The sequence below is a fragment of the Gossypium hirsutum genome, chromosome A04, assembly GCF_007990345.1.
Source record: "Gossypium hirsutum isolate 1008001.06 chromosome A04, Gossypium_hirsutum_v2.1, whole genome shotgun sequence".
NCBI lineage: Eukaryota > Viridiplantae > Streptophyta > Magnoliopsida > Malvales > Malvaceae > Gossypium > Gossypium hirsutum.
In genome coordinates, this window is record NC_053427.1 from 61,686,015 (window position 1) to 61,710,400 (window position 24,386).

The window sequence follows — 24,386 nt, forward strand, 5'->3', positions numbered from 1 at the left end:
AAAGGTCCCATAAAATCGATGCCCCATGTATGAAATATTTCACAGACATGTACAGGGGTTAGAGGCATTTCATTTTTTCGGCTCAAGTTTCCTACACTTTGACACTTTTCGCATGTTTTACAGAACAAATACGCATCTCGAAAAATATATGGCCAATATAGTCCACATTCAAGTACTTTATGCACAGTTCATTTGGGTCCAAAATGTCCACCACATGTATAATAATGAAAAAAAGATAGAATCGATTGTACTTCAATTTCTGCAATGCATCGTCGAGTTACCTGATCGGAACAATATTTCCAAAGGTAGGGGTCGTCCTAAACATAGTATCGAGATTCACATTTGATCTTATCTTTTTCAGATCGCGATAAGTTAGAAGAGAATATACTTATAGCAAGGTAATTTACCAAGTCTGCGTACCAAGGGAAAACTATCTGAGTAGCAAGCAGACTTTCATTTGGAAAATTGTCTTTAAGTGGTGTGACATCCTTCGATGGAGGTATTTGGCTCAGATGGTTAGCTACCAAATTTTCGCATCCTTTCTTATCCTTTATTTCAAGAACGAACTCTTGCAAAAGTAATATCCACCTATCTTATTCTTTCTTATCCTTTTTTTCGATCAGGTATTTCAGAGCTATATGATCAGAGAAAACAACAATCTTAGTTCCTAATAAATAAGAATGAAAATTTTCCAAAGAAAAGACTATAACTAGAAACTCTTTTTCAGTAGTCAGGTAATTGCTTTGGGTAGCATCCAAAGTTTTAGATGCATAGGAGATAACGTGTAGTTCTTTCTTGACTCTTTGCCTAAGGGTTGCTTCTACTCTATGGTCACTTACGTCGTACATTATTTCAAAAAGATAATTCCAATTTGGTGGTTGAACGATTGGTGCCGAAATGAGCTTATGTTTGAGCATGTCAAATGCATCCCTGCATGATTGGTCAAACTCGAACTCCTTGTCCTTCTACAAGAGATTACAAAATGGTTGCGTAATTTTTGAAAAGTCTTTAATGATCCGCTTGTAGAAACCTATATGACCAAGGAAAGAATGAATCTCCCTCACAGTTATGGGGTACGGCAGTGAGTTAATGATGTTAATTTTTGCTTTATCGATAGAAATTCCCTTATCAAAAATGATATGACCTAGAACTAATCCTTTATCTACCATTAAATGACATTTCTCATGGTTTAAAACAAGATTAAATTCTAAGCATCGTTCCAAAATTTTTGCAAGATTTGAGAAACACACCTCAAAGGACTCACCATATAGAGTAAAGTTGTCTATGAACACCTCAATTATTTTCTCGACGTAGTCGAAAAATATACTTACCATACACCTCTAAAACGTGGCTAGTGCGTTACAAAGTCTGAACAACATCTGTCTGTAAGCGAACGTACCAAATGGACACATAAACGTCGTCTTCTCTTGATCATCTAGTGCCATTAAAATTTGGAAAAACCTCGATTAACCATCAAGACTACAATAATGAGACTTCCCAGCTAAACGTTCTAACATCTGGTCAATAAAAAGAAGTGGAAAATAATCTTTTTGAGTTAATAAATTCAACTTCCTGTAATCGATGCAGACTCTCCACCGGTTTTGGACCCGAGTGGGAACCATCTCACCTATCGAATTCTCAGTTATGGTTACGTCAGTTTTTTCAGTACTACATAGACTGGGCTGGCCCAATTACTGTTAGAAATGGGATAGATCGTCCCAGCATCGAGTAACTTTTGAACTTCTTTCCTTGACACTTCCATCATGGGCAGATTGGGATGCCTTTGAGCCTCTCTTTTGGGAATAGCATTATGAACAACTTAAATTTTGTGCATGCAAGTCGAGGGGTTATCGTCTCTTAATGTCGGCTATCGTCCATCCAATTACCTCTTTATAGTCTCTAAGAACTTATACAAAGTTTTCCTCTTCTACCTTTGAGAGTTTACTCGAGATTATTACCGATATGGTATTTTCTTTACCGAGAAAAACTTACTTCAAATGGTCCGGAAGTGGTTTGAGTTCCAACTCTGGAGCCTGCAAAACAGATGGTAAAAGCTGAGTTTGTGAAGGAGATAATTTAAGGAATTTACTTGGATTTTTCCGTAATTGCGATGCCTCCATATGAGCCACTGTTTCGTGAATAAACTCTTCAAAAGTTATCCACTCCTTTAGTTCCTCTATGGCATCAAAGTCTAGACTTCTGCAAAGAATAGTTTGTAATTCATCCTTGTCATGATATTCTAAATGTAATTCAGTTAAAGGATCGATTATATCAATATTAGAAACATTAGAAATCATACTAGAGCGGCTCATGGCCTCGTAGACATTAAATTTCACCACTTCCCCATCGAACTGCATAGTGAGTATCCCACTTCGTACGTCAATTTTCGTTTGTGCGATACTCAAGAATGGCCTCCCAAAGAGTCTGTCAGAATAATTAGCTGAATTGTCATCCTCCATGTCGATAATGTAGAAGTCTGCAGGAAATATTAGCTCATTTACCTTGACAAGAACGTCCTTCAACACTCCCTCTGGATGCACCACAGATCTATCTGCAAGCTGAATAATTACACCTATTTCCTTCAAAGGTCTCACATTAAGTAGTTTATAAATCGACAAAGGCATAACATTAATTGATGCTCCTAAGTTAAACATTGCTTTTTTAATACCGACACTACCTATTTTACAAGATATGAAAAACATACCTTGGTCCTTACATTTGGGTGGTATTTTCCTTTGCCGAATGGCAGAAACATTTTCTCTGACACTTGCCTTTTCATTGTTCAGGAGCTTCCTCTTATTCGTGCACAATTCTTTTAAGAATTTTGCGTATCGTGGAATCTGATTAATCGCATTAAGAAAAGGTATGTTGATTTCTACCTTTTGAAAGGTGTCGAGGATCTCCTTCTCTTCTCGCTCCTTTTTACATTGGACAAGTCTTCCAGGAAACGGAGGTGGTACTGCAAATGATTTTTGTGGTGCTGACTCTACTGAAGTCTCTGTGTCAAGTTTCTCTTTATCTTGACTAGTGTCGTAGGCGCGACTCGTGCCAGGTACGGGCTTCAAAACTTTCCCATTCCTCAATGTCTTAACACTTACATTGTATCGAGGGTTTGGCTCTGTTTGGGATGGCAGCTTACCTTGGGACTCCAAATTGCTAACCGTGAGTGCGAGCTTGCTCACTTGCTTATCCAACTCCTACAAATGCATGTCAGTTTTTTGTTGAAATTTTTTAGTACTATTGGCTAGCCTTTCCACTATGGCTTCCAAAGATGACTTTGGGGGTGGTAACCGTTGATTTTGAGGAAGCCTTTATTGGTACGGTTGATTGAATTGAGGATTTGATCCATAACTTAGATTCGGGTGATCTTTCTATCCCACATTATACGAGTTCGGGTAGGGGTCATATCGCCTATGGAGTGATCTTCCTGATAACATTTGCTTGTTCTGTCAAATCCTCATGTAAAATTAGATATGAGTCTGTAGGATGGTCTGTCTTAGTGCAAATTCTACACAACCGTGCTAGGCCTGTTTATCTGTAAGTAATGTTTGAATAATGTTGGTTAGCTTATCAATTGTATCTTCTAAAGATAAAGAACTTAACCCATGAACCCATCTCATAGGTTTTGTGGTAGGTCAGAATTGTTGAGTGTTAGTAGCCATGGCTGAAATCAACTTCCTCGTTCTTTGAAGTGTTATATTAATGAGTGCCCCCCACTTGCAGCATTGTGCCCCCCACTTGCAGCATCTATCATTTTCATTTCCATCGGTGTAACCCCTCATAGAAATACTACAACAGTGACTGTTTAATCAGTCTATGTTGTGGGCAACTTGCACACAACTTTTTGTATCTCTCCTAGTAATCGTAGAATGATTCAGTCTTCTTCTGACAGATTCCTACGATGTCCCGTCTTAGTTTGGCCACTCGAGTTGTATAAAAGAACCTGCCAAGAAACAAACATGACATATCAGACCATGTGTTGATAGATCCCAAAGGTAAATAAAATAGCCACTCTCTAGCAGAGCCAGCTAATGAGAAAGGAAAAGCACGAAGTTTGATTTGGTCTTCGGTTACTCCCTGATACTTCATGCTCGTGCACAGCATATGGAACTCTTTAAGTTGGGTATGTAGATTTTCGTTCTGTAATCCACAAAGAGTTGGTAGTAAATGGATCAAACCCGTCTTTAACTCGAACGGTGCTCCTCCCGCCGAATAGGTTATACATAAAGGTTGTTGTTCATCCAGTGCCGCAGCGAGTTGACGTATTGTCCGTTCAGGCATCTCATTTGGTTCGTCGAATGAGAAAATTTCCTCTGTGTATGCTATGGTTTCGATTCCGAGATTTGGTCATTTACCACGTCCAATGGTTTCCTTCTCCAGTTGTCAAACCAATTTTCTCAATTTCTAGTTCAAACTCAAGAGTTCCCAGTTTTGATATGGTCATAAGGTAAACAAACAAAAATTAGAAAAAATATCTCCAATCCCCAGCAACGACGCCAAAATTTGTTGGGCATCGAAACCACAAAAAATAATTCCTACAAAATAACTCTAAATAATAGTAAAGAGTGGTAGTAGAGTCGAGTCCACAGGGATTGGATGTTATAATCATCTTCCGTATTTAACTTGTGATCAGAATTTTTGTCATGTCAAAAGTCGTGCCCACGACTCCAAACGTATCTGCGCAAAAGAAATAAACAAATAAATCAGGGGCTTTGAAAATGTTTAAAAGTAAATAACCGAATCAGCATAAATAAATAAATAAATAATATTAGAAATAAATTTAAATCGGGAAATAAATTCAAATTTTTGTAAACAAAGATAATAAGCCTTAGCTCTAGACTCAGTAGATTCTGGATTAAGAATCGATCCTCGAAAATTAATCTTCTCCCCCAAACGATAAGCTGGTTATAGCAGTTAAAAATGTTCTAACCACCAATTCTTCCTATCCTAGCTAGTCCCGATATAAACTACAAATGAACCTTTACTGATTATCTAATAGAGATACACGAGTTCTCGATTCAAGATTCGACAGCCTTACGCTTTGGAGAACCCAACTCGAATTAACGGCCTCAACCGCATAGGTCATTTAAACCCAATCACTTCTTCCTTGATTTGTTCTAGAAGAATCGAATACAGCAGGGCCGACTCGTCTCTTCAACTGTCAGCAAACACGACTCCAACCCAACGCGTGCTTTTTGACTTGAAATCGAGTTAACTTTAAGGGATGAGTTGTCAATCTTGATACTTAGGAAAAATGTGAATACTGATTTGAAGAATTTTTAGCACGAATACATATCTCACGATTCCTGACCGGAAAGAACACCGACCTAAAGCTAAGATAGAATTTAGTGAAGCATGTTATTCATGCTTTGTAGATTTTGGAAGGTGATGAATGGGAAAGAAAGGTACTTGGAAAGCAATTAGACAAAATTTGAAAGAACAAAGAAATGTAAATGGAAACAACAGGATACTAACGCGCCCAATTTGAAAGAAAAAAGAAAATAATTCTATTCAATTCTGAATTGAAATCAGAATGCAGAATTAGATGTGTCAACTAATCAATTACGATAAATTGGATCGAATTTTGCAGTTTTTTCTTTGCAGTACCTCGACGTGACATGAGTGTGTAAGGGGTTCAAGAATCCATTTTCTTTTTATAAGGGCTAAAATAATTTATTTTGGCTTTTTGAAATTTACTAATTTTTGCCCTAACTACTTGAACATAAAATCAAATAAAAAAATAAAAAAAAGATTTTTTTTTTCTATTTTTAACTTTTACAAAGTCAAAAAATCTAACGAGTCCTTGGCTTTCTCAACATTTTTTATTTGGACCCATTTTATTGATTGTATTTCAATTTGATCCTTTTTTGCTCGTTTTTGTCTTTTAGCGTTCCAATTGTATCCCTGACAAAATTAAAACATAAAAACACTAATTTGGTATGGATCAATTCAGAAATAAACCGAATTATAAAAACACTAATTTGGTATGTCATGCAAATTAACATGCTATCACAAAGTCGAGAAAGTTAAATTTTATATTTATTTTGGGGTGTTTTGATAAACAATGCAAGTTTAAATTACTTTTTTTCTATTTATAAAATTGGATGGAAAAAAATTATTCCAAGATTATTAATTGATATAAAAACATCATATAATGTTAAAATAGATTTTCAACGGAAACAATCATGAAAAAAAGGAAAATGAGTCATAACTACGCAATCATATAATAAATCAATATATAAAGAAAAACTAGCTCTTCATGATTTTCTTGATTGAATTAAAACAATTATATAAAAATAAATTAAACAAATATATAAATATAATCTTAAAATAAATATATTAGTTATATATAACAAGAATTCTTAAATTCAATCTAATAAAAAAATAAATTTATCATGTTCTCAGTGAATTATATTTCTTAGAATTCCAAATTCATTTTCCAGAAAGTTAAAGTAAAACAGTTAACTTTAAATATTTATTTACCTTGAAAAAAAAACGGTCTATTTAAAAAAAATTCACGAATTATCAAAATTTATTTAATTTAACTTTTTTATATAACGGTGACTACTTTTAAGAAATTTTAGTTAATTAATTAATTAATTAATAATTTATCTACAATCTAGCAGTGAAAAAGTGATATTCAATTTAGATTTAATTAGATTATATGCATAAATAATTAAAAATGTCATATATGCTTTTTGAACCCAATTCTTAAGTCTCATGCCACATTAAAATTAAAACATTATAGTTTCTAAATAACAAAAGTATCAAATGATAAATCTAAAATATTTAATTAAAAAAAAACCAAGTTGAGTCTCTCTGAGTGTTGTGTCCGCGTCCTAATTTGGTGGGTTATCTGTAAGGGTGAAAAATAAAGCGAGAGTAAACTATGACGTTCAGTGTCAGTTTCACCACAAAGAAATCAGTACAAATAGTTGGTAAGACATTAAATAATATCGCATAAAATATTCATAATCAAATATCAGATCAAAGTATTGTTTCTTTTTTTCAATGCAACCATTATTAGCATATATTAGAATAGCCAAAAATTCATATTTTGCCCACATTACACATATATATGCATATTTTCATGCATAAATGTATCGTAACATAATTTCAAGATTTGCATGCACATGATTCAAATGATGCTATACAGTTTCAGGTTTTTAATAGAAAAGATCCTATCCTATTGCTGCATACCACAATAGGAGTTCTCCATAACTCTAACCACCAACACAACAAATTGTAGATTAACCACCAATAGTTTTTAGTTTTACTTCCAATAGCTATGGACACACAACAAAATACCGCAGATGGAATCTGCATATGGCTTTGGGTACATAGCAAAATGTTGTAGATGAAATCTACCAATGGCCATGGAAGCACAACGTGCTTGCAAATGATAGTTGTGAAAGGGTTGTGAATGCACAACAAAATGTCGTAGGTGGAATTTACTATGGCTTTGGGTACACAACAAAAATAAATGCAGATATACTACCAATACTTCCTCCGATCATGTCGTCCAATCCCATGCAATTGAATGTAGCAAATTTAATATAGATCACATATGATAGCATTTAATGTACTAACACATGAAAAATCACTAGCAAAATCATGCTTTTCATGTATTCAGATTTAACAGAATCATAGGGCAAGTCTTAAGTACGATCACAATTCTAGATACAATAGTTATATGCAAGCTATTCATAATCCATGCAAATTTATATATTCATATATATATCTTAATAAATAAATCAATCATATATTCTAGCATAAATCATACTGATAGGGTCTTAATTGGAGAAAGTTAAACATTAAAAACTGTTCAGGAATTTATCAAGGACTAAATTGCGTAAGATATAAAATATTGGGTCAAAATTGTAATTTTTGAGTTATAAGGGACACACGACTATAGATATAAAATTTTGGGTCAAATTTGTAATTTTTGAGTTATAAGGGACACACGACTATAGATATAAAATTTTGGGTCAAAATTGTAATTTTTGAGTTTTAGGGGACACATGACCATGTGATCGGACCATGTGAAACCCTGGATCATGTGGAGGGGGTACACAGCCGTGTGACTAGGCCGTGTGAGAGGCTGTGGTCATGTGGCATTTAAAATTTCAACCTACAAGGGAGACACAACCGTCTGGTAGGCCGTGTGAGAAGCGGGAAAACCTACATTTCAAGGGGACATGGCCGTGTGAAGGGATTGTGTGATCTACATGGGTAGCCCACTCGCCCGTATAGCTAGTTGTGTGGTCTAACCTAAGCTTGATTTTGCCACGATTTTCTCGTAAAAGAACACACACTTGTTACCGAGATATCAAAAGATGCTCCCCGTGTTCAAATCTGGTCCGATTCAACTAAATTAGGTCATTCAAACGACAATTTCATACAGGTTAACGTTTGTTTTCTAAAATTTGTCAAGATTCAATTATATTAACAATAGATTTGTTAAGAACCATGAAAGATTGTTTAATTGATTTGAAGGATTAACATCGGATGGAAATTCTACAAAATTTAGGGTTTAAATTATAGAATGAGACGCACTTACTGAACTTGACGGAATTACGAAGGCTGTCAATGATGAATTCAACAATCTATAGAGAATTTATTTATCGGGGACTGATTTGATATTGAAAGAAAAAATAACTATCAACAATTAGGATGAAAATATGGTGTAAAGAAAAGGGAAGGAGAATAAATAGAAAGATGGAGGGCAAATTCTATTAGGATTTGAAAATGGACAAATTGAAATTCGAATTAGGAAAAAAAGATAAAAAGATGATAGAATTTTAATTCTATTGGGATTTTGAGAAAGAGTAAGATATGAATTTTAATTAAGATAGAATTGGGTCAATTCTTAGGGTTTGTAAACACCGAGAGTGTCACCTACAACTTTTCCAATATTTTGTTGAAATTTGAAATTAAAATTAAAGAGGAGGAGGAGGCTTGAACCTTAACACCTTAAACATTGGGTTACTATCCATTTCTTGTTTATTTTTTACACTTAATCATATAGATATATATTGGAATGTCTTGGGTGAAATTATGAAATAAAAAAAGAATAAGGGATTCAAACCTGGGTCAATTGGGAAGGAAACTAAAGTGCTAACCAGTAGGCCTAAGTCTATTTCTTGTTTAGTTTTTACCTCAAATAATATTTGTTTTAGTGTGACTTTTATCCTAAGTTGCTGAAAATAAATGGGAGAAAGAAGCTTGAACCTATGACATCTAGGATAAGGCAATAACATTTAACCACCAAACCTAAGACTCATTTCTTGCTTAATTTTATTTCTTAATCGTATATATTTATTTCGGGCTCAACTTACCTATTCTTTATTAGCTTATACATTTACTCAAAATTTTTTTATTACCTTATTTAAGTTTATAGTTTTTAACACATTCCTATTTTAGTTTACATACAATAATTAATACTCATAGTCAAGTCTCATTATTAATATTTTAATTCATTTTAACCATTTTCCAATTAGGTCCTAACTCAATTAAAACACACTATTTTCATATTAAACATCGTAATCAAGTTTCATTTTAGATTAATTAATATAATAATACTTAATTATATTATTTTAATACTTTAATTAATTATTTATGACCTTAATTTTGGTATATGTTTCAAACCCTCATTTACAAACGCTCAAAGATAACCTTATAAATCAAGGTGTGACCACTTTCAGTTTTTTTTCACAAACCAGATTCTTCTAACTTGATTTTTTGGGGTGTGACTCAAAGTTTTTATAAACCTTCTTAACAATAGTTCTAAAAAATTATTAGAAATTGGCCCTTAGTAGAGGCGTTGCTATGCGGTTGAAGGAGAATTTTGAGGCTACTTCTATTAGTTGGTATAAGGGTGGTTGAGAAGGTGTAAAAACTTGTTTTCTAGTGGTGTCGGAAATAGTAGTTTCAGGATCACAATTTCGACGTGAGAGTCCGTAAATATTAGTTATTTAATATTTACGAGTCAAATATAGTATTATATTTAATTTTTATTTAATAAATTTTGCTAATTGAACAAATAGTGAAGTACAAGTGATATGTCCCTAAAGTCTAGTGGTTTTTGAAAATGAGGTATCATGATCTCTTTCTGTAACCCGAGCTAATAAACATTTAGTATTAAATATTTACAGGGTGTTTAAATATGTGTATTGAAATTTGGTCTTGAAATTTTGATGTTTTAATAGTTAATTAAGGAAAAAAACACTAAATCGTAAAAGCTACAAAAGTTAATTTTAAAAGGGTTAATTGAGTACAAAATTATAATTGAATGGATCCTTATGGCAATTTAGCCATAGTCAAGATAATGGATGGTAGATATATGTATTTTAGATTAAAAGTATGTTTAATTAATGGAAATTTTGTAAGTAAATAAAAAAAATTAAAATGTGTAACATCCCAAAAATCGGGGGTTAGTAGAATTGGGTTTGTGAATTGAGAGAGAGTGGTCATGCCCTAATTTTTTAGATCCAAGTACATGTTTTTAGGAATAAAATAAGGTATTGGTTTTTTGGTTAACTGTTAGGGAAACATTCCTTGAAATCCAAGTTCAAATCCTTTCTCTTTCACCACTTTTATTATTTTGCAAATTTTGCCTTAAACCCTAGTATGTGTGATACGTGATATTCGCGACAGGTTTTAAAAATTTATAATTAATTATTCTTGAAACTAACTATTATCATGATGAAGGCAAGTGTACCTATTGAACAGTAGTATAGCTTTAGCAAGACCGGATTGTCGAACCCAAAGGAACCAAGAGTACTAGTAATTACTTTCTTTTTATTATCTAGCCTAAAAATTAAGGGATTTGTTTATCTAAATTAATTAACTAAACTAAGGGTGCACAGAGTGAAAATTGGAGAAAAGATTTTGGGAAAACTCGATTGATTAAGAAAATACCCAAGGAAAAATCCACGTAGACTTCACTTGTTATTTGACTCTGAATCAGATGATTTATTCATTTGACTTGATCCGTAGAAATACCTAAGTTATATTATTATCTCTCTCGAGACTAATAACGTCTAACCCTACGTTGATTAATTGAAATCTCTTTCTAATTAACACCCTAGGGTTGCATTAACTTGATCTATGGACTCTCTTATTAGGTTTCACCCTAATCTGACAAAATCTTGTCACCTTATCTCTAGGCGTGCAATCAACTCCGCTTAATTACGAAAAATTTACTCTTAGACAAGGACTTTAGCTCCTCTGAATAAGCGCATTAACTTGAATCAATATCCTGGAATATTAAAACAAGAATTAAGAGCACATAATTAAGAACAAGTCAAATATTTATCATACAATTCAGATAATAATAACAAGATCCGTCTTAGGTTTCATTCCCTTTAGGTATTTAGGGGGTTTAGTTCATACTTATGAAAGAAAACATCTCAAAAGAATAAAGATAACAAAACATAAAGAAAACCCAAAACTCCTGAAGGAAATTGAAGGGAGATCTTCAGTCTTGACAATGAATCCGGCTTCTGAGATGGATCAATCGGCTTTCTTTGAGTAATTCCTTACCTCCTACTCTGTGTTCCTTTTCTAAGTGCCTCCCTAGGTGTTTAAATAGGCTTTAGAATGCCTAAAAGCCCTAAAAAGTAGCCTTTTCCGAATAGGACTATACTTGGGCTTGATAGGGACACGCCCGTGTGCGATTGCTTCAGACCGCAGTCAAGGCTGTTAAATAGGCACGGGCGTGTGCTCTACCTGTATGAGGAAGTCCAGGTCATGTTGATTTCCCATGTTGGCCAATTTTCTTCGTTTTTGGCCCGTTTTTCTCTCTTTTTACTCTCCTATGCTCACCTAAGTATAAAACATGAAACTAAAGGCTTAGGAGCATCAAATTCACCAAATCTAAGGAGAAATCATCCATAAATGTGCTAAGCATGGGATAAAAATATGTATAAATTACGGTTTATCAAATACCCCATACTTAAGCGTTTGCTTGTCCTCAAGCAAAATTCTCAACTCACAATCAAAATAAATTCTTCTCAATTTATAATCCCCATAAATAATATCTCAAAATAAACCATAAGTAATCATACATTGAGAATTCAACTAGAAGAACATTAAAGTTTCAAACATTCCAAGTTGAGCATTTTATCACGAAAATATAGGTGTCTCCCCCATCTAAGTGATTACCTTTGATTCAAAATATCACAAAGTTTAACATCCTCACTAAAGATTCACTCAAATCACTCGAGGTGTTCAAGGACAATAAATGAAGCACTCATTAGTCAATATGAAAAGTTATTACCATAGGCTTGCATGAAAATCACATCTCCACCACTATGTATTGAGATGATACATCAATCAAAAGGTCTTTAGAGGGTTGTAACGTGGCTTTGGTTAGGGGGTGTGTTCATAAGCTGAAAGAGAAGGTTAGAATCGAGATTGAATTGAAAAATTACCTAACTAGAAAAATAACTAATTATCAATTGAATACAAGTGAGCTTCTTCTCAGAATATGGAATTAAACACTTACGCTCAAAAACAACAAATTACTACTAATATATATGAATTAATTGTAAATTTTTTTTAAGAACAAGTCATATAACATAGAATTTTGCTAATTATTACAACGAAAAATAAAACATAAATAAGCAATTAATTCAAATCAAATCTCGACAAAAATAGGAATCAAATTAGGGGATTTCAACAATAATAGGTCATGGGTTAATATTGAGGGTAAATTAATGAATGGCTTATTAGGCTCAAAGGGGTTCACGAAGGGTTAATTATGAGGTTAGGCTTTTATGGAGTAAGTGAGTTAAACCCAAGTGTCTTTATCATCTCGACATAACAAATCAATGGTGTGGTCTTGACATGCATAATCAAGCAAGTTCTAGAATAACGATTTGATATTAACGCACTCAAAGTAACAATAAAAGTGAGCATGAAAGAAATAATATATGCTCTTAAGGGTTCAAGATCTCACAAAAATTATGGCTTTTTAATGTTTAACCTGTGAATTTCAACTCAAGATAATACCTAAACTTGGGGAAACAACCTAATTTTTTTTTTAATTCTCAAAAATCAACTTATCATGCTTGATTCTCTAATTCCTTAAATTTTAAACAGTCAATGCATAAATGCCTATGTTTTAATTCAAGACATATTAATAGAAAATCATAAATCAATCAAAATTCATTCTAATAATGATATGAGAAGATCACATGAGAATAAGACAAAATTCAGAGATTTTTCTGATAGTGATATAAAAGACCACCCCTAGATTTAAGATGTACATTGTCCTCAATGTACGAAGTTGGATTTACGATGATATAGATATAAGATCATAAGATAGGGAGAGAAGTGAAACTTCCTGAATGATGAATAGACTCATTGAATTGGAGTTATGGAGAATAATCAATCTAGGCAATGATAAGATTGGAGAAGGATACTTCGGTGGTGGTAGAGGTTGGGTTCCACAACCACACTGTTCAGTGAAGAGGTTATTGTGGGGGTCGGGCAGGACATGGCAATCATGGAGAACCTTTTCTAGTGGAGTTTCGAGTTCCTAGGTGATGATGAGCTTTGGAGCTCTTTATAACTATGATAACATCAAGAACTCTTTAGGAAATATAACGAAGCATAATTACTCGTAATGAAATAGCCGAAACTATAAAACCTAAAGATGAAATAATATTAAAGGAAAATAAAATAAAAAGTACTTAAAGAAGATAAATAAAGATAAAAGTGAAAATAAAAATAATAAATAAAAAGTTCTTAAACATCGTCATCGCCGGATGGTTCGCGAGGTGGTGGTGGCGATGAGATGTGAAGGTGCTGACAAATCTGATGTAGAGTAGCATCAATGTGATCAAAGCACTGAAAACACTATTGCTCAAATTGAGTAAGGCGCTCAGAGATGTCAGAGCATGAAGCCGCCGCATGAACTGGACGATGGATGAGTGGTGGCTGAGACGGTGGGTCCTCGTGCTGTGGAGGGACATCATCAGTAATGTCCTTTGGGTCCTCCTCTGCAGCGGACTGGACCAGGCGATACTGGGAGGGTCAAATCCACGTCGTTGCTCGATCATCCTCATATGAAGCATGCTCGAGATACCTTGTGAGGACATCTGGCCGATGAGGGTGAGGGAGGATGATTGTGCTGCTGTGTTGAGGAGCCTGAAGTACCATGCCAGTCTAGTCACATAGGGGCCAATGGAGTTGACTCCTCTCCTATACCGCTCCATCTGATGGTGAATGGTGAGGGCAATGAAATAGGCATGGTTGAAGACGTGCCCATTCTCCATACTCCATAAAAAGTAGGCAACGTGAGTGTTGACAACGTCGGTGCTCTCTCGTCACCCTGTCAGAATGTGGGCCAAGATGGCATGTAAGTACCTCAGGGATGGGGCGAGGGCCGATGCCTTGGAGTGAGTAGAGTCGTAGGTGGCCGAAGTAGGAACGAGGGCCCTCCAACAGTTGGAGGAAGACATGTGGATGTGGCGATGGAGTGTGTCAAAATCATCGTCGTCCATGAACTCCTCCATATAGAGCCTCAGAACGACCCCGAACTCAGGTACGTTCAACTGGTGGACTAAACCTCCGAGACAGAACTGGACTGTTCCGGGATCATCAAACTCCATCATAACTACTTGGATGTGGAAAGTCGAACAGAGTTTGAGTGTGAGCTCGAGGTATGTCGGCTCGATGATCTCAAAGAATAGCCCCCACGGGTCAGTCGTCAGGAGGGCTTGGACCGCGTCAGCCAGTTAGATTTGTTCAAGTGCGACCCAGTCAATGCAGCGGCCCGCACCTAGGGGTCGGGCTCGTAGTATTTGAAAAAGTTCCTTCTGTGGTCTTGGTGGGAATTGGAGGAATGGGTGCTTGATTTCAGCGGTAAGACCCGAGGATGAAGCTACTCCTTTCCTCTTCTTCGAGGCGGGGACGACGGTTTTCTTACCACGATTTGACATGTGTCTACAATGGCAAGACGAAATAAAAATAAAGCAATAGCATGGAAAAATATGCAATGCATGTTAGAACTAAATAGAGATACTTCATAGGAGTCATGTACTAAAAATAATTATGCTAAAAGATAACCCAATAAGATATTTTAAGTCATTACTACGAATATGAATACGAGAATAATGCCTAGTGAATGGATGCATATGAGAATGATAATATGGGAAATAGTTTGAAGTCCATGGTAACCCAAGAATGAATGTACCATAATCCATCAACTAGATTAGCAAGAAACAAAGGGTATAAGCATTGCTATTATTAGAACTATGAAGATTAACAGTCAAAATAAAACAAGAAAAATCAAATTAGTAAACAAAATGAAGAGAAAAGAATGAAAAAAACGTAAGAGCTTGGGAGAGGGAGGAGCTTGGGTCGTCGATGGTGGTGTTGTGATCAGCGCACGGGCGTGGCAGGAAGGGCGTGTGAAGGAGTTGCAACGGCTAGGGTTAGGGATTTTGGGGAAAGGGATGATGAATAGTGAGGGGTTTTTATAGATTTTGGGGCACACGGCCGTGTGACACTCCCGTGTGCCCTAATTTAGCCCGTGTGTTTCACGATTTTTAAATTTAGGCGTGTCTGAGATTCATCCCATGCCCGTGTTGTTTTATCAGTCTTGAGCTTCTCAGTTTCAACCATGGTTTCTAGACACGGTCGTGTCGCACGCCCGTGTTGTTTTGACAGACTCGCCCAGGGCCACGTCTCACGGCCATGGCAATTTAGCGCAACTCGTGCTGGGGAAAAATTTTACCCTGTTTTCACAGGACAGTATCGCATGGCTGTGTTTCAGCCCGTGGTGTGAGCACGGCCTAAGGCACGCCCGTGTGCCTTGCCTTGTGGTTCTAGAAAACCTGTGGCCAAGTACTCAGTTAGTGATTAAATGTTAAAAACTCAAATTTAAAGAAGTTAACACCATTAGTGCTCAGGTTGCCTCCCGAGAAACACTTATTTATAGTCTAAGCTCGACTTACCTTTCTGCTACGTAGTCATGGTGGTGCGAGGAGTTTATACTCCTCCTCCTTACTATCAATTTTATCAAAATAAGGTTTTAAACGAGTACTATTTACCTTAAAAGTGCCGAATTTAGGATGAATTACCTCGACTGTACCGTATAGAAAAATATTGAGTACTGTGAGAGGAATTTCTCTATTAGATACAGAAGTGGCAATATGAGGATCTGCTGCATCCAGTAGTGCTTTGTCTCCAACCTTAAGTTGACTTGGTGGAATATTGATCTCGTTAAGGCGTGGTTTTGGTTTATGTGTTTGCCATTCATCTAGTTCCTCAACTCGTAGTCTTCATTCTTCATAGATAGTTCCTTTGTTGTTGCTTGAACAAGGCTCATGTGCGCTCTTCGAACCTATTTTCTGCACAGAGGGTTTCACCACATGATCAATTCTAGTAGTATGATTTATGCAATCACCCTTGATTTTTAAGGTGTTACTCGAATTACTAGCTTGAAGAGTGATTGTTTCATCATCCACACGAAGTGTGAGTTCACATGTACCAACATCAATTATCGTTCTAGCAGTTGCTAAAAAGGGCCTCCCTAAAATTAAAGGCACGTTACTATCATTCTCTATGTCTAAAACAATGAAATCAACTGGGAATATAAATTTGTCAATTTTAATGAGTACATCTTCAATAATACCCCTAGGAAATCTGATTGTTTTATTTACTAATTGAATGCTCATCCTAGTTTGTTTGGGTTTCCCAATACCTAGTTGCTTAAACATTTTGTAAGGCATGACATTGATACTAGCCCCTAAATCAGCCAACGCATTTTTAACATTTAAGCTACCAATTAAACAAGGAATCATAAAACTCCCTAGATCTTTCAATTTGTTGGCTAGCTTGTTCTGTAGAATGGCAGAGCAAACTGTATTTAACTCCACATGCGACGCCTCATCTAACTTCCGCTAATTTTCTAAAAGCTCCTTTAAAAATTTGACTGCGTTTGGCATCTGCGAAAGAGTCTAAATAAACGGTAAGTTAATATGTAATTTCTTTAAAAGTTTGAGGAATTTACCAAATTGTTCGTCTGAGTGGTCTTTCCTTGTCGTATTAGGGTATGGTACACGGGTTTGTATTCTTTACTTACTTGTTTTTGGTCAATGTGGTCCACCTCACATTTACCTTTACTTACCATAGTTTCTTGCCTTGGTTCTGGTTCAAGTGCAACTAACCCTTCCTCATCTTGAATGGTAATCGCATTGAGCTGCTCTATTAGGTTAAATTTAGTGTTACTCGGTAGGCTACCTTGTGGTCGTTCAGATATCAATTTAGTGAGCTAACCTATCTGAGTTTCGAGCCTTTAGATTGACGCTTGTTGATTCTTAAGTGCTGTCTCGGTATTCTGAAAACGAGTTTCTGACACTGAGATGAATTTTGTTAGCATCTCCTCAAGGTTCAACTTTTTCTCTTGTCGGTAAGGTGGTTGTTGGAAGCCTAGAGGTGGTGGTGGTCTCTGATTTCCTGGGCCTCCCCATGAGAAATTTGGGTGGTTCCTCCATCCTGCATTGTAAGTGTTGCTATAGGGATTATTTTGAGGTCGAGGATTATTACCCATATCATTTAATTGCTCATTTTCCATGTTGTGGCCATAAGGTGGGTACTCTGAATTGCTTGTTCCTCCTTCACTTGCATTCCATTGCATTATTGGGTGAACCTGTGAAGAACCAAGGAAACCATCAATTTTTCTATTCAAAAGTTCTATCTGATTAGGGAGCATGGTGACTGAATCGACGTTAAAAACGCTGGCTTCTTTTGTTGGCTTTGTCCTCATGACTTGCCACTGATAATTATTCAGTGACATCTCTTCTATAAATTCATAAGCATCCTCAGGTGTCTTATTATTGATAGTCCCACCAACCGCTGCGTCAACCATCTATCTAGCCGAAGGATTCAACCCATTGTGAAAAGTTTGAACCTGTAGCCAGAGTGGTAATCCATGGTGAGGGCACCTTCTCAACAGGTCCTTGTATCTCTCCCATGCATCATATAGTGTTTCTAAATCCAGCTGCACAAAAGAAGAGATATCATTCATTAATTTAACCATTTTAGCCGGTGGAAAATATTTTAGTAAAAACTTCACAGTCATTTGTTCCCACGTAGTGATTGAACCTCGTGGTAACGAATTCAACCACTATTTAAATTTGTTCCTCAGTTAAAAGGGAAACAACCGAAGGCGAATGGCATCATCAGAGACGCCATTGATTTTAAATGTGTCGCAGAGTTCCAGAAAATTCGCCAAGTGGGTGTTTGGATCCTCGTCCTGCAAACCATCAAACTGAACAAATTGTTGTATCATTTGAATCGTGTTAGGTTTCAGTTCAAAATTATTTGCAGCAATAGCAGGCCTAACTATACTTGACTCAGTTCCTGTTAAATTCAGTTTAGCATAATCATATATAGTGCGTGGAGCATGATTCTGATTTACTGGATTAGAGGCAATCGCAGGAGGTAGCGGATTTTCCTGATTTCCAGCCATCTCCTCGGTTGTGGTTTGAATATCATCCTCTTGCTCTTCTTCTATGAATCTTAAGCTTCACTTTATTTCTCTTCAGTTTCTACGAGCTATGCGATCGATCTCACTATAAAAAAGTAATGGTCCTAACGGGTTTCTTCTGGTCATAAACTAGAAAAACCTATTATAAAATAAAAGAAAAGTTAGAAAGTGGAATTAAACTAAACTAAAAAATAAATTGCAATAAAAGTAAAATGGCTAAAGTAATAAAAATTGAGTGTTCCTAATATCTTAAGATCCTCGGTAACGGCGCGAAAAACTTGATACGTGATATTCGCGATAGGTTTTAAAAATTTATAATTAATCGTTCTTGAAACAAACTATTATCACGATGAAGGTAAGTGTACCTATCGAACAGTAGTATAGCTTTAGCAAGATCGGATTGTCGAACCCAAAGGAACCAATAGTACTAGTAATTACTTTCTTTTTATTATCTAGCCTAAAAATTAAGGGATTTGTTTATCTAAATTAATTAACTAAACTAAGGGTGCACAGAGTGAAAATTGGAGAAAAGCTTTTGGGAAAACTCGATTGATTAAGACAATACCCAAGGAAAAATCCACCTAGACTTCACTTATTATTTGACTCTGAATTAGACGATTTATTCATTTGACTTGATCCATAGAAACCCCTAAGTTATATTATTATCTCTCTCGAGACTAATAACGTCTAACCCTAGGTTGATTAATTGAAATCTCTTTCTAATTAACACCCAAGTGTTGAATTAACTTGATCTATAGACTCTCTTATTAGGTTTCACCCTAATCCAGCAAAATCTTGTCACCCTATCTCTGGGCGTGCAATCAACTCCGCTTAATTACAACAAATTTACTCTTAGACAGGGACTTTATCTCCTCTGAATAAGCGCATTAATTTGAATTAATATCCTGGAATATTAAAAAAAAAATTAAGAACACATAATTAAGAACAAGTCAAATATTTATCATACAATTCATATAATAATAACAAGGTCCGTCTTAGGTTTCATTCCCCTTAGGTATTTAGGGGGTTTAGTTCATACTTATGAAAGAAAACATCTCAAAAGAATAAAGATAACAAAACATAAAGAAAACCCAAAACTCCTGAAGGAAATTGAAGGGAGATCTTCAGTATTGACGATGAATCCAGCTTCTGAGATGGATCAATCGGCTTTCCTTGAGTAATTCCTTGCCTCCTACTCTGTGTTCCTCTTCTAAGTGCCTCCTCAGGTGTTTAAATAGGCTTTAGAATGCCTAAAAGCCCTAAAAAGTAGCCTTTTCCAAATAGGACTATACTTGGGCTCGACAGGGACACGCTTGTGTGCGATTAATTCAGACTATGGTCAAGGCAGTTAAATAGGCACGGGCATGTGGTCTACTCGTATGAGGAAGCCCAGGCCATGTTGATTTCCCATGCTGGCCCATTTTCTCTGTTTTTGGTCCGTTTCTCGCTCTTTTTACTCTCCTATGCTCACCTAGGTATAAAACATGAAACTAAAGGCTTAGGAGCATCAAATGCACCAAATCTAAGGAGAAATCATCCATGAATGTGCTAAGCATGGGATAAAAATTTGTATAAATTACGGTTTACAAATGTGACATGCCTTGTTTTTAAAATAAATATAGCAAAATTATTTCAAAAATGAGAAGAAAACCTAATGGTTAAAAGAAATATGAGAAAGCATGGAAATTAAATGAGGTCCCAAGTTCAAATACTTTCCCTTGCGAAATAATTAAATTTTGCAAAATCCCTTATTTTTTTGTGTGTCATCCATACCCTTGAACCCTAAGTATAAATACAAATTTTTATTGTATTTTTCAGCATTTAATTCAATTTTACCTACCCTAGCCGTTCACCCTCTTCCTCTCCTATTTTCTCTTCAATTTTCTTTCTTTTTCCTATTGTTGTCGTTGCCTACACCTCTCATTTTCCCATCTCATTATTCTTCTTTTTGCATCAAGATTGTGCGTCATATCATTTACTCTATTGCTTCCATTTATCCTCATCTAAATCAGCCCCAAATTTGAAGTCTTGAACCCCAGGATTGATCCCAAACATTGCCACGAAAGTGCCATTGCCGTTTCTTTCAACTAGCTTGGGTAAGATCTCTTTTCTCTTTATTATTAATCTTGTCAATTAAACACCAAAATTTCCAGATCTGGGATCTTAAGGATTTTAAATTATTTCAAATGTATTTTTTTTATATTTTAATGAGATCTCAAATCATTTTAAAATTCAAACCCAATTTTGGCCACCATGGGTGGTGGTGCGTGTGCCTATGTACAAGAAAGGGGGCTGTTTTGTTTCTTGGGTCTTACCAATATTTTTCCTGCATTAAATTACGTTCTTTAACCTTCCTAATCAGCCTTTAATCACTTTTTAATTAGGGAGAGACGTTCTTGATTAATTAGCCAATCGGATCCCACAAATCAGAAGCGTAAGTGCAATTAAGGATAACTAGTTTGTTATTCAACATAGTTGTTAGGTAGAGGTTATGGATTGATTAAATGAGGGATTTTGAACAATATTTGCTACTGATTTTCCAGTATGTAATTGTGTTAGGTGTTGACCCAAACGCCCCAAATCATCCTCAAAGGCAAAGAACGATTGTACGTACGGTTCGCATGATACGGTGTAAAGAATCTAAATAGTTTAAATTCATAAAATAGTTATAATTTTAACCATTGGTTTGAACTCACAAGTGGGTGTTTGGGGGCTGGTTTAATGGTAATTTGATTGAATTTATACTGAATTTTGGTTTAGGTTCATTTAAGGAATTATTAAGGAAAATTGGAAGATTCGCTAGTATGCTACAAGGAAGCGAAAAATAAGGTATGAGTCCTAAAATCATAAAATTGTTTGAAAATGTTAAATATCATGTTATATTTGATAAATTAGCTTGCTGATTGGATTGGCTTAATATCCAAATTATTGATTTTGTGAGTGATCAAACCAGTTATGTTTCGAGCCTTAAAAGATTGACATGTTGGCAAAATTGCTAGTTTGATAGTATGAATGTTTGATTGAGTTTGTAATTGCAGATTTGAGTTATGAGATATGAGAGTGTTTGACTGAATGATATAATGTGTTGAGATATTAAGCTTATGTATAATTTAAACGTATGTGATATTTGTTATATTGTGTACTAAAAAGAGTGTTATTTATGCATAATGAAAATCCATTAAGTATGTGAAATTGAACGATATTGATCGATATCAACATAATGGTAATTTGAAAGACTAGAACACTATTTCCATTTACTAAAAGTATGTAATTATTGAGGACATGCTGAGCATGTCAAATGAATGTGAAAAGTATTGAGATATGATTATCTATAAGATTGTGTAACATATTGCATATGCATTGGGTTGGGATTTTATGGTTGACGGAGGAGTTCCGTGGAGTACCGACAGCATATTAAGTCTGTATTATTTGTAGTCAGTGCACTACACTTGGAGTACTGAGGAGAATGACCATTTTCGTATTTTTACTGGCAGCTTGTCTGTATTTTTACTGACAGAATTTTTTGCATATTGTTATCGGTGGTCTTAACCACAATGAGCTTAAGCCTATAATGTTTTAGAGTTCGGATGACGGATTTTAGGGAACTCGTAGCGTGTAGCGGATGGTATGGGTAGGAATCTTTTTGCATTGCATCATGCTCACGACATATTCAAATGTTATTGATTTATGATATGTGTTGCATTGTGTTGTATTGAATGGTATCAAACTTAATGATTGTTACTCAAATGAATGATGTCTCATGCTCATACACCATTTGACATCAATTTGATAATGGCTATGTAATGATATGAAATTCCTATGATGGTTTTGTTTTCTTTTGTTAATGCTAATATGTTTTTGTATTTGATGTTTTTGTCCGTTTAAAGAATTGTTTGATTCACACTGAGCTTTTCATAAGCTCACCCCCTATAGTGTTTAACTTTTCAGGTAAACCTCAAAATTAGGACCGGACTCAGCATTCGGAGAATTACCTTGGACCTCTGATTATTTTTTATAGGTATTAATCAATCTTTATTGGTTTTGGTTTGTAATTTTTAATGACTTCTGGTTTGTGGCTTGACAACTTTTCTCCTGGGATTTTTTCATGCATGGATTACTCAAGCATAATAACCGGATAATACATGATATCAGGGTTATGTAAAATTTGATATTGTTCCCTAGTTTCTACTACATTGCAAAGGAACCATTTTTGAAAAACAAATAATGACTTGAAAAATGCTTTTTCCACTAAATTAGTTTAACATTGAGTGTTTTTTTTAAAGAAGAGTTACAAGAAAACGGTTTTTCTAAAATAACACTTTCACCAATAAAATGAATCCTAAGTATACACGACATAATAAATGAATGTCTTTAAGATAACTCAAAGTACAACCATGGTTTTCTCTAAAATGAGATTATTTAAGGTCTTCAAAAGTAACGTAAGTTAACTTAGCCATTTCGGTAGCTAATGTAGCCTTTTCAATCTAGCCATAAAGTCTAGGTCGGGTTTGGGAGGTTTCAAGATGAAATATTAAAACAACTATCTTCTTTACTTCTTTGCGGAGAAACCAAAAACTCCATAGCTAATTTTAAGAGCTTTCGGCCAAGTCTTTTTGGTGTGCGTGGTATATATTTTCTCACTTTTTTTAAAATAATGTTTTTGAGATCATTACAACTAGGTTCAGCTAACCCGTATCTCTAATTTCAAAAACTGTTAAAGTTTTTTAAAATTACCATTGATGGTTTTTTTATGTTCTTGATGTTAAATGGAAGATTTTGAAGCTTATGAATGTTTTAGGACTATTTTGTTAAGTGATTTTGTATGGTTTTTAAGTTTAAGGACTAAATTAAAAGTGTGGGCTATTTTTGAGAAATTTCAAAATTTAGGGGTTGTTTAGAGATGGCTAAAAATTTTAAAATTTAGGTTTTTTGAGTTAATTGTGAAAATAAGCTTGTTTTGATATTAGAGACTAAATTAAATAAATATAAAAGTGTGGGGAAATTATGTAAAAATCCATCTAAGAAGTTATGTGCTTTAAATTAAATTGTTTAAAAAATAATTGGGCTAATAATTGAAATAAAATATCGTATAATTCAAGAATTGATAGAAAATCGTGGAAAGGAAAAAGTTGTTGAATAGTCCCTGAATTTTACTATCTCTACAGTTTAGCTTTGGTAAGTTCATACGTTTAATTTAGTATAATTTTCAATATTTTATTGACTTGTGAATTATGATTTTTGAATAATTATATATATAATGAAATAATCATAAATATGATTCACTGTCAGAAAATGAATTAAATTGTAAAATGTTATACAATTATCTGTATCGATCCCAGATGAATTTAGGATAGGATACAATTGGCATGTTAATAGGTTATATTGCGCGTGGTACGGGTTTGGCTTGTGATGAGATGATGATTATTGATTTGTTACTGCCTACTGAATATACTAAAGTCTTACATTTGTTATGGACTATCATGTTATATTTACAATGATTCTGGCGCGTTATTGGGGGCGAATGTAAAGCCTACAGGCTTAGCACTTGGTGACCAGGTGTGTTCTGGAGGGATGTTAGCCTATGAGCTAGGCACTTAGTGTCCAGGTGTGTTCTTAGTTGATTTGGCTTGTTTGAGCGTTCTTGTGTGTTCTGAGATAGTTAACCATGTATCCAAATTTGTTTATATCATTCATCAGGCTAAAAAATTTAACGGTTAAATGACATGATATTAACATGTATTTGATTTTCAGTAATGATGCTTCGATTGTGACTTATATATGTATTCATGGTTTTCAATAATATATCGTGACTTGATAATGGTTGAACCTATATAAATGTGATGATTAAAATGACTCGTAATTACAAAACTCACTTGTTGAATTG

The 24,386-nt window shown here is 34.9% G+C and overlaps 1 protein-coding gene and 1 non-coding gene across 2 annotated transcripts; one reads left to right on the top strand and one right to left on the bottom strand.

Moving 5' to 3' along the window:
• Nucleotides 1–1,988: 1,988 nt before the first annotated feature.
• LOC121228077 (uncharacterized) lies at nt 1,989–14,618 on the bottom strand. Its single transcript, XM_041111209.1, has 4 exons — nt 14,374–14,618; nt 3,901–3,943; nt 2,705–3,197; nt 1,989–2,572 (listed from the first exon to the last, which is right to left on the bottom strand). The coding sequence occupies exons 1-4, from the start codon at nt 14,616–14,618 to the stop codon at nt 1,989–1,991; spliced, it is 1,365 nt and encodes a 454-aa protein (XP_040967143.1).
• A 3,321-nt stretch (nt 14,619–17,939) lies between these two features.
• On the top strand, nt 17,940–18,046 carry LOC121228396 (small nucleolar RNA R71). Its single transcript, XR_005925972.1, has one exon. It is a non-coding gene; the product is annotated as a small nucleolar RNA R71 (small nucleolar RNA).
• The last annotated feature ends 6,340 nt before the right edge of the window (nt 18,047–24,386 follow it).